At 39.6% G+C, this 12,401-nt stretch overlaps 1 protein-coding gene across 4 annotated transcripts in view; it reads right to left on the minus strand.

Annotated features, from left to right (window-relative positions):
* The window catches only part of LOC136864009 (structural maintenance of chromosomes protein 1A), a 679,773-nt gene that overhangs the window by 629,706 nt on the left and 37,666 nt on the right, over positions 1 to 12,401 (minus strand). For all 4 annotated transcript variants that reach the window (XR_010859243.2, XR_010859244.2, XR_010859242.2 and 1 more), the window contains exon 4: positions 1,628 to 1,776. Coding sequence is in view for 1 of the 4 variants with exons in the window: in XM_067140505.2 (XP_066996606.2) it covers positions 1,628 to 1,776 (149 nt within the window). In the remaining 3 variants the exon portion in view is untranslated. The remainder of the gene's footprint in view (positions 1 to 1,627; positions 1,777 to 12,401) is intronic.

The raw sequence follows: 12,401 nt of genomic DNA on the forward strand, positions 1-12,401 counted from the left end.
AGAAAGTTGGTGAAGGGCAGAGCAACCCGGTGGAGCAGGTGGCGTGCAAAGGGAGGGGCAGGAAAATGGGAAGTGGCCTAAGGCGGGGCCGATGGTGGGGGAATGATGGTGATTGTATCGACAGAGGACCTTTAATTAACTTAAAGAAAGATTTTTGATCCACTAAATTGTTTTTTCTGAAATAGGTAATGAATTAATCAAATAAAATATTGGACTTTTCCGTTATTTCGTTAAGGTTATAGTTAGCATTAAAATACTGGTCCAGATGTATATAAAAATTCTCAATTATATTAAGCAGAGGGCCCATGTTAGCTATTTCAAGAATGTCCATTTCTAGTTCAATATTCGTGAATTTATGATTGTAATCGACCATATGTTGGCCGATAGCCAAAAATTTACTATATTTGACTGCATTGATGTGTTCCAAATATCTGATATTAAAACTTCTTCCAGTTTGCCAAACATAAGAAATATTAGTGCAGGAGTTACATTTGAGCCTGTAAATGCCTGATTTTGCGTACCTGTTGACCTTGTTGATGTGTGACGTGTTATGTAGAATGTGTACTGTTATTATTGGTTTTGAATGCTATTTTTACGCCTTTTCTCTTGAAAATATTATACCTATTGTTCTTGACAGTGTCGCGGGATTACACACGCGAATGGCAACATGGCATGAGGGGCTAATAAATCTTTCTGTATCAGATACAATCACTGAATGATAAAATGCATATTTAATATCGCAGAAAGTACTGTCAAGTAAACATGCAACGATCGCTTTTAAATATATTACGCAGACATTACACAACTTGCACATTTTGTTTTTTTTCATAAAATGTACATTTGTCCTTCTTGTAAACAATATCTTAACATTACTAATAAAAGTTACCACAATTCGCAGAATTTAGAAAAAACGTAAAGGTATGTGAAGTTTAAAGTCCGTCCCATGTAGACACCGATCGCTACATTTAAAATTTTATAAAATCGCATACATCAGGTTTATAACAATGAAATTTGTGGGGGTTATTAAGTATCATCTAGATGTCATTATGCATAAATCTCAATTTGTTTATGTGGTAAGTTTCATATATATGTTAAAAAGAAATGCACAAATGTAAACACACGATGCCTGGAATTGGCCTTTTAGAAAAAGTGTGGTCTGCAATAATACTTTGACATTTTTGTTGGCCCCTGTGCACATGTTTTCATATTTATTTGGTGTTTTTTCACACCTTTCAGTGTTGTACCAGTACTTGTTATTTTACAATCCCCAGTAGAAAAGGTTTTCATATTTGTTCTTTCGCAGTTTTTTCACACATTTTAATACTTTCCTCTCATCTTTAGAAATGGTAGATAGGCCTATAGCTTGCACTGTACTCATGTATACACAACGTAAAATACCCTCGTGTTGGAAAATATTATACCTATTGTTTCCATACCCCTGTTGGATAGTTTTTATTCATATATTCATTAGTACGTTTTCTCGCTTAACACGTTCTTTTTCCTCGTCCCCTGCAGAAACGTCTTAACGTTTCACTGTAAGTCCCACAACACAATATAGTATTTTATTTTTAACAATACGCTGAATTAATCAAATAACTGTAGAGGTAATATTTCACATGATACTTACCCACTAATCTCTTCAAACAGAGCAGTACGCTCTTTTGGATTCTTCATAGCAATGGATTCGACAGCTCCTTGGAACACCAAGAAATTTTTAGCTTTTGCATTGATACCAAGTTTCTCGAGATCACTCAAGTAAACTTGACTGGACACAGACTGCACAAAATAAAAACAAAATGATAAAATTCCCTCACTTCTGAGAGCAAGAAAACAGGTCTTGAAATACAAAATATCAAGAATCTTGCAACATCTTCATTATAGACTATAATGCCTTTCAGCATTCAGTCTACAAGAAAATATTCTGAACTTGGTAAGCAAGTTATAAAACTTTTTTTTTTTTTTAATACTTGTAAGACAAAATAAAATCTCAGGTTTCCATTTTAGTATCATGAAGAAACGAGTCATCTTACCGATGTCTATTTTTTTTTTTTTTTTAAGAGAAAGAAAATTGAGTTAATGGTGGAGCATTAACGAAGAACAAAGAATAACAGTCATTTGCTATTTAGGGAAATGAACATCAATACTTACTGACTGATGTATTGAGAAAGGAAACTCCAAATAAAACAATAAAATGGACAACACTGATGAGTACCATACTTAGGCACGAAACAAAACTGGTAAATGGAAATCATTATATAGGCTACCCTAGATTATTATTCAGGAGTTTAACATATAAAAGCCATGTTGGGAAATACCAGAAAGGCTTTTCGGTTAATCATCCTGACTGCTGCTCTTGCAAATTATAAAAGGCTTCTGAAGTGCCATTGTCCCCTAGCAATAAACTCTTCTTTAGTCTGGTCTTTCAAGATACCCATCCCATAATGCTGCATAACACTTGGCTATCTGCTTCACTGGGACATGTAAGCTTCTTTGCAATTTGTTTTATACAGCACCAACATAGATAGATCTTATGGCAATGATGGGATGGGATGGGATGGGATGGGATGGGATGGGATGGGATGGGATGGGATGGGATGGGATGGTGCTAGGAATGGGAAGAAAGTGACCATGGCCTTAATTAAGACACACCCCCAGCATCTGCCTGGTGTCTGGTGTGAAAATGGGAAACCACGGAATACTATCTTACGGGCAGCTGGGCGAGCCTTGTTTACTCTCTCCCATTGTCCTTTCTCCATAGAGGCTCCATTCATTTGTCTCAAAACAGATGTTTTGTGATATAAAACAGACCAGCCTCTCAAAGCATGGCCATAATATCCAACATTCTCTGATATCATCACTTTCTATACCTCATTATAATCAAGGCATTGTTTCATAAGCCATGTTGAACATAATTCTCAGTACTAATTTTTCAATACATCATCACACCTTTATCAAGCCATGCATCACTTACCAAGTCTTCCAACCCACAGTTCTGATTTCACAACCAATGAATGCACAAGAATAATAAATCGCTTCCAACTTCAAAACACAAAAATCCTCCTAATACAAATGGGGTCACAAATATTGCTCCCTCAAGGGAATGCTTATCTAATAGAGTGGTTATGCATTTGAGTCTGCAGATCACACAACTAAATGCAATCATACTACACACACAGTCGCAAATTACTTTAAGAACTGAATGCATTAATATTCCCCATAAAACATCTTATTCCGTTGCTACATTGTGGTGTGTGGCTTGTGGGGCGTGTTGGAATCATATATATTCAGGGTTGCAGTGTTCCGGTGAAGCTAGTAGTGACCAGTTCAATTCCTGGAGTGAATTTTAATTCGAGGAAGTGTTATTCTCAAGAATAAAAGTGTGACACAGTAAATATTACTGTAGTTTAATCAATCAATCAATCAATCAATCAATCAATCAATCAATCAATCAATCAATCAATCAATCAATCAATCAATCAATCAATCAATCAATCAATCAAATCACTACTGATCTGCATTTAGGGCAGTCGCCCAGGTGGCAGATTCCCTATCTGTTGTTTTCCTAGCCTTTCCTTAAATGATTGCAAAGAAATTGGAAATTTATTGAAGTTTAATGAATTTATTGGTAAGTTATTCCAAGAACTAACTCCCCTTCCTATAAACGAATATTTGCCCCAGTTTGTCCTCTTGAATTCCAACTTTATCTTCATATTGTGATCTTTCCTACTTTTAAAGACACCATCCAAACTTATTCGTCTACTGATGTCCTCCCACGCCATCTCTCCACTGACAGCTCGGAACATACCACTTAGTCAAGCAGCTCGTCTCCTTTCTACCAAGTCTTCCCAGCCCAAACTTTGCAACATTTTTATAAAGCTACTCTTTTGTCGGAAATCGCCCAGAACAAATCGAGCTGCTTTTCTTTAGATTTTTTCCAGTTCCTGAATCAAGTAATCCTGGTAAGGGTCCCATACACTGGAACCATACTCAAGTTGAGGTCTCACCAGAGACAAATATGCTCTCTCCTTTACATCCTTACTACAACCCCTAAATACTCTCATAACCATGTGCAGAGATCTGTACCCTTTATTTACAATCATATTTATGTGATTACCCCAACGAAGATCTTTCCTTATATTTATATCTAGGTATTTACAATGATCCCCAAAGGGAACTTTCACCCCATCAACGCAGTAATTAAAACTGAGAGGACTTTTCCTATTTGTGAAACTCACAAACTGACTTTTATCCCCGTTTATCATCATATCATTGCCTATTGTCCATCTCACAACATTATCGAGGTCATTTTGCAGTTGCTCACAATCTTGTAACTTATTTATTACTCTGTACAGAATAACATCATCTGCGAAAAGCCTTATCTCTGATTCCACTTCAACATAACGCAGTTCAGTTTTGAAAGGGAAGACATCTTACTTTGTGACGTGAACAGGGTCCGCTCCTTATATCGTGTTAGCCTACAAAGCCACAGCCCTCTTGAGTTTGTAAAAGATCAAGCAGACAATTGGAGACAATCAAAGAGAAAACAAATGTGCAAAATGCGATACAGCATTCTCAAATGAAGATAGCGCTATCGGCTGCGACAGAGTATGTAATCTCTGGTTTCACAGAAAATGCACGTCAGTCAACGTAACGGAATTCAAGTCACTATCATCAAATAATGGATCCCTCATGTGGATGTGCAGGTCGTGTAGGCATCGTCTAAAAAAATACGGGCTCAATTCTGCTATGCAGGAGAACAATGAAGTCAGGCAAGCCACACTCGAAAACAAATAAACATGTGACGACATCAAAAAGAAACTAGAAGTAGTAAGCGAAGAGCTGATAAAAAAAATTACACTTATCTTGGAAACACAACTTCAACAACCAGAAATATTAGCTTTAGAACTAGGAAGAGCCTCGAATAAATCAGTACAGGACCCCGAGGGAATGAAGCAAAATAAATATGCTGATACCTACAAGGAGGAAGAAAGGACACAACATAAACATACTAACAACAACAGAGAAAACAGTATGAATATGAAAGAGATCAGAAACTCGGCAATAACAGTCCAACACAGGTTATCCTCTCCTAAAAGAGATACAAGACAATAACACCACGAAGGCTCTCCCGACAAGGCACAGGAGGCAAAAAAAAAAAAAAAAAAAAAGGGAAAAGTAAGAGCAGCACCCAGGACAGCATGGGTGTACGTGGGGAGACTGAAGGATGACATCCCAGAAGAGGATCTGAAAGAACACCTCACACACAATGGTACCACTAAAGTAATTGAATGCGAACATTTACCCACATGAAGATCAAACAAAGCGCTTAAAATAGGCATACCTATGGAAGAACATGAAATAGTTTTTGACCCAGAATTTTGGCCAAATACAGTAACCTACCGCAGTTATCGATTTCGTAAACAACAAAGACAAGACACCGGGAGAATTCCAGAAGACGACAGGCAAGACATAGGACATACTACTATGGAATGTGGAAAGGTTAAAGAGCATTGTAAATACAGCACCAGATGATATATGGATAGGACAAGATGTAATAATAACTACAGAAACATTTCTGATGGAGCCTTTTGGCATCACAGGATACTACACAGCACACTCTTATGCTAAACCAAAAGTTTTAGGCAGACCGGAGGGAGGTGTATCCCTTATGTTCAAAAACTAGGGATAGTAAAGGAAGAAAACATGACAATCGTAAAATCCATGGACATTTATAATATGATATATTAACAATTTGTTGGTTATTTTGATCCACCTTTTCAATACAAATTACAGTTTGTGTTGTTAAGTTGTAATGTTACAACACTAATTTACCGGGACATGTTTCGCTTTTATTCATAAGCATCATCAGCCTATACAATTGATGCTTATGAATAAAAGCGAAACATGTCTCGGTAAATTAGTGTTGTAACATTACAACTTAACAACACAAACTGTAATTTGTATTGAAAAGGTGGATCAAAATAACCAACAAATTGTTAATATATCATAGCATAGTTCAATACGGGCCTAAAAATGACATTAGTTACATGTAACATTTACAATAGTCGGGACGTACATTACATATGGCACATCAATAGAAGACACAGTGGAGCAGATAATAGGGGCTATATCACAAGTGAGAACAGAAACTAACGTCATTATGCAGGAGATTTCAACTGCAGAATTAACAAACCAAATAACAAACCAACAACTATACAGAATATTCTACAGGAGGAAGGTTTTAAACTCATCAATAAGGCCGAAGATATAACCTATATAGCGTACAATGGAACAAGCACAATAGACTGTTTTCTATAGAGGAAAGAAGATCATAGTTAAAAACCAAAAAAGAAAATGGAATACCTCAAACACACCACTCACAAAACATATCCCCATACATACCAGATTAATATTAGTAAGAAACATAGATGAAAAGTCACTTCCAGACTCACATAAAACAATAAAAATAAACTTAGAAGTGTTACAAAACAATACACAAGCTATAGAAAACACGAAGCGACACCTAAGAGAAAATATCAACCTTACCATGACTACCATTCAAGATGCTATAAATGCAGCAACAGTACCAGCCACAAAAAAGGAATCGAAACCATGGTTTGAAATAGAGTACTATTAACACCGAAGAGAAACATTAGATGCCATACACAAGGCAAGACTCAAAAATGTAAAAGATGACCTAGAGGAATATGCTAGGAAGAGAAAGGAACACAACGCTCCTGAAAAACAGGAAATCACAATTTATAGAAAAAGAAGCACTAAGAGAAGCAGATAAAGCATGCAAGGATCCCTACATAGCACTCACAAGAAAGGTCACCACAACACCAGATGAAATCCAAATGGAAAGTTGGGAATGCCACTTCTCTCAAATTTTAAATAAAAGACAGACAAACAAATCACATGAAAATAGGACACCGAATGAGGAAGAAAACATCTCCCAAATTACAACAGAAGAGTTTGAAACAGTAATAAGAAACGCAAAAAACAAAAGGCAGCAGGACCAGACGGGATTTATAATGAGATGTTAAAGGAATCAACAGGAGTGTTAATGGAAATATGGACAGAATTATTTAATAAATGCCTCAGCTCAGGAGAAATCCCAGATAGCTGGAGAAAGTCGGCAATTAAAGTCCTCTACAAGGATCAGGGGATACAAATAATCCGAATTCCTACCGTGGTATAGCACTTAAAAATAACATATTTAAAGTCTACACAAAGTTACTCAACAAACGCCTTATGGAGACAATAGATCCACTGATTCCAGACCAAAAATTTGGCTTCAGAGAAAGAAGGTCCACCTTACAAGCCATACATAATCTTCTTAATGACATTGACCAAGCACTACAACATCCAAAAGGCAAATTCAGAACCGTCTTCATCGACTACACCAAAGCCTTTGATTTGTTGAACAGGACAAAACCCGTAGCAAAAATGGAATCCATGACAGAGGAAATGAAGTTACAACAGCCATAAGAAATATTCTGACCTATAACAGAATACAAATAAAAGATGGAATAACAACTTCAAGAGAGATCCTGCAGACAAATGGAGTACTACAGGGGGATTCCATCAGCCCTACCCTATTCAACATTGCCACCGCAGATATCGTGAAGATCTTAGAAAAACCAAATTCGTTATCTCTATCCATGTATGCAGATGACATGGTCATAGGTTCCTCAAACAGACTTGAATTACAAGAAGCACTAAACGAATTACATAAATGGGCAAAAGAAAATGACTTCAGTATAAATAGCAATAAAACAAAATACATGGTGTTCCGGAATGGTGGAAGATTAGCAACAGAGGATAAAATGACGTTAGGACGGAAAGAACTGCAGACAGTAAACTACTATAAATATCAAGGAATCACCCTACAAACAACACGCAATTCATTCAGGATACACATAAAGGAAAGAGTAACAGCTGCTATAAGAGGAATGTATGACATAAAGAACATAAGCCTATCCCTACAGATGGCTATGATATTATTTGATGCCAAAATATTGCTAATACTAACCTACGGATTAGAATTAATATGGGAAAACCTATCTTTAACAGACCTAAACTCAATGGAGAATATTAAAGCCCGATATCTGAAAAGAGCACTTGGAGTGGCAAGAACAACACCTTCCAGGCTTGTTTACGAATTGGCAAGAGAAACTTTCTACATCGAGGACTTACGTTACAAACTATCCCTGCCATCTACCGAACAAGCGACAAAACTGATCCAGACAAGAGAGAAGAGGCGCGCAGAAATCCCTTTGGACTTCTATGGCACAGATGCAATAATCAACAGAAGATGGGTAAAAGAAAATCAAGAACTTAGGAATATAATAACAAGATTGACAATAGATGGTTTTCACCATAAAATTTGTAAGAATAAAAAGTTTCGTGAACCAAACAATGAATGTGTATGTGCACTGTGTAATAACCACTGCAACAAATACCATATAACCATGTGTCCTAAACGAGAAAGAACGATAGTGGACTATAGCAAAGGGTAACTATACGCACAACTGTAAGCAATAGGTGCTTATTTTCCTTTTTAATTTCATCTATGTAAATTGAAATGAAAAATGAAAACCTACAACGTGTTTTCCAGTCATTGACCGGGTCAGGGATGGAATGAATGAAGCAGATATAGGCTATTAGTACGATGGGGTCGCCACTCCCAAAGTGACTTATTAATGAATGATAGATGCTACGAAATGAGAATGGAGAGTGTTGCTGGAATGAAAGATGACAGGGAAAACCGGAGTACCCGGAGAAAAACCTGTCCCGCCTCCGCTTTGTCCAGCACAAATCTCACATGGAACGACCGGGATTTGAACCACGGTATCCAGCGGTGAGAGGCCGACGCACTGCCGTCTGAGCCACGGAGGCTCTTTTTCTATGTACATTAGTATGCAATAATAATAATAATAATAATAATAATAATAATAATAATAAACCACCTTAAGGGCTGCCAACAGTGGGATTCAAATCTACTACATTCATGTTCATAAAAAAAAAAAAAGAACACTGAAAGACTAGAGATAGGAAGTTCATATTCGATGATGATGATGATGATGATTGTTTAAAGGGGCCTAACATCGAGGTCATCGGCCCCTAATGGTACGAAATGGAATGACAAATTAAAAGTCTAAAATTCTCCACTGACCAGAATTCAAAGTGTGAGAACAAAGAATGAAGGGATGGACATGAATTTAAAACTATCCGTGGATGCGACCCGCAATGCTTTACATTCACACAAACTGACGTAAAAGAACAGGATTACTGACCAAAGGACTGCTGCTACAGCATAACACTGAAACGATGATGCATGCAGTCTAAAGGGGGTCCAAAATCCAAGTTATCGGCCCCTCATAACGGTACTGATCGCTAGGAAAGTAGAACCATGGTATTTGTCCTGTTGCGGTACTAATCAAAAGTAGCAGAGACTTGCGGTATTCCACACATTACTGTACCACTCAGAGGTTATGAAATTCGACATATAATAGAGACCTATGTTTTTTTCACTTTGCGGCGCCTTTTACAGGCAATGCAAACCTATGGTGTTCATCACATAAGAGTACTAACCACAGGGACCTTCCCCTATCCCGTGGTGTTACTCATATAGTGGGTACTAATCACAGGCAAGGCAGAACTATGGTAGCTATCATCCCATGGTCCTGCTCATATGGTGGTACTAATCACAGGTACTGCAAAAGCCGACCGCACGGTGCTCCTGTGTGCTACTAATCACAAACCTATTTGGTACCTAATATAGCGGTACTACGCGCAAGTAAAAGCGACCCATGATGCTCTCCGCGTGGTGGTACTAATCACAAGTAGTTTCATGGTTCCAAGACAATCATCCCTTGGTCGCTCCTTTTAGTCACCTCTTACGACAGGCAGGGGACAGCGCAGGTGTATTCTTCATCTGAGTCCCCCACCCATAGGGGGTAATGTGCTTGGTCCGCGAGAGGTATTTTATTTCCCTCAAGTCCGCCGGCAAGCCGGTTAGGACCCCCCTATCCGCCACCTGGGACGCGCCATGTGGGAGTATCACCTGTCCCCCTGCTACGCCAGCGTAGCAGGTTCGTGGAAGTTCATATTCACAGGACATGTTAATTAGTATGTTCTGCAGAAACAATCAGCATTTCAGTCACCTAGGTTCAACGTGTGTCCTGTTGCCTAGTAGGCACTGGGTCCTCTATGGGCACTGATAACTTGTTCCATGCACGATGGCATCGATGCGTATAGGGCACGAATGGCACCCTGGGGTAGAGCCATCCATGCTGCACTCACCTGGTTCCACAGTTCATCTTTGGTGATTGGCATTGGGTCACAGCGCCGCACCCGTCATTTCATGATATCCCACAGATTTTCGACTGGCGACAAGTCCGGTGATCGGGCGAGCCAATGCAACAGTCTGACATCTTTTGACAACAAGAAGGCATGTGTTCATGCAGCAACATGTGGTCGCAAATTGTCCTGCTGAAATATTGCATCTGGGGTGTCGTGCAGAAAGATTATGGCTACAGGTCGCAGGATGTCATTCACATAGGTCAAACTGGTCACAGTGCCCAGGACACGCACCAACTGTGATTTGTGGTTTGTACCCAATAGCACCCCACACCATGATGCCTTGAGTTGGTGCTGTAATATCGTGTGCGAATGCAGTCAATGTGATGCCTCTCCCCCGCCTGCGTCGAACCAAAATGTCGCCATAGTTTTCAAACAAACAGAATATGGATTTGTCTGGAAACACTATCCGCTGCCATTCCTGTCCCCAGTGACATTGTTCCATACACCATTGCAGTCTAGCATGTTTATGCACATTAGTCTTTTTCTTTCTTTTCTTTTTTTTTTTTTTTTTGCAAGTTGCTTTACGTCGCACGGACACAGATAGGTCTTATGGTGACAATGGGACAGGAAAGGGCTAGGAGTGGGAAGGAAGCGGCCATGGCCTTAATTAAGGTACAGCCCCAGCATTTGCCTGGTGTGAATATGGGAAACCACAGAAAACCATCTTCAGGGCTGCCGACAGTGGGGTTCGAACCCACTATCTCTCGAATACTGGATACTGGCCACACTTAAGCGACTGCAGCTATCGAGCTCGGTGTTGCACATTAGTCAAAGGTAGGCGGAGAAGTTGACGATGTGCCGGTAACCCACACCGTAATAAACAGCGACGGACTGTCCCTCCTGATTGTGTACGATGTTACACTGTTCCACTGTTGCGCCAGAGCCAAGGACGACGCAGATCTGTCCTGCAATGCCATTCAGATGAGGTGTCGATCTCCTCGCGGGGTGGTCTGGGTAGTGCGACCAGACCCACCTCGTCATGTTCTAAGGACTTCTGTGAACCATTCTGTACACACCTGTTGCACTGCCGACACACTTCGTCCCACACGAGCAGCAATTTCCTGGATGGATGCATCATGTTCTCTCATGCCAATAATGCGCCCTCTTTCAAACTCACTCATTTGACGGTACGGTTCTCACATACATCTGCGAGGCATCTTGAACGTCTGCTCGAGTCACACTGATCCATTACTTTCGGTTTATAGCGACAACGAAAGCCGCAAGCACATTTTACCAGTAGGTGATGGTGCAACGAGATATTTATGTGGACCTTGAACCTGAAGGCCGACGTGGTTCAAATGCTAATCATTTCTTCAGAACATACTAATGCACATGCTCAGTGAATATGAACTTCCTATCTCCAGTCTTTAATGGTGTTCTGGTGTTTATGAACATGAGTGTATCTCCCAAATGCAAGCTAACATTACATGATCCAAACCACATAGCCAACTCACTCAGTGACACGTAAGCCTCCCCCACAGAAGCAAGTATATCAGAGATGGTTGAAGGGATATTAGATACAGTATACCAGGTGGTCCACCAGCCCCTTGCGATCCAGTTTTATGCATCCCTTAACATTTACTACAAATCTAAAAGACATGAGTTCCTCTCCCTAAACCGGGGTAATATAACGAGATGTGTGTTTACGGATTATCATGAGCACCACTATTAATTCATTATGGGTACCTCGAAAGAACTCATTAAACCAGTACAGATACGCAGAATACGTACTTTAAAACAGGAGATGGACGTACAGACCGGGAGCACGGTACTGTATAGGCTGGGAAGTGGGCGCCGTAGGTCAAGTGTCGCAGAGCTCACATGGCAAGCGGGCGGGGAGATATGTGATTGTGGACAGTGCTCAAGGTAGGAAGTTTGAATCCCACATAAGAATTTCTTTTTAACAGCCAGTTGCATGGGATGTGGTAAGGTTGCATACTTGATAGTTTCCAAGGACTGATTTGTTTATTTGACCTGTAAAGGACCGTATGTATCGTTGCATTGGGCATGGTGATGGGTTGGACGAGGATGAG

This window comes from Anabrus simplex, chromosome 2 (assembly GCF_040414725.1).
Source record: "Anabrus simplex isolate iqAnaSimp1 chromosome 2, ASM4041472v1, whole genome shotgun sequence".
In the NCBI taxonomy this organism is placed as follows: Eukaryota; Metazoa; Arthropoda; class Insecta; order Orthoptera; family Tettigoniidae; genus Anabrus; species Anabrus simplex.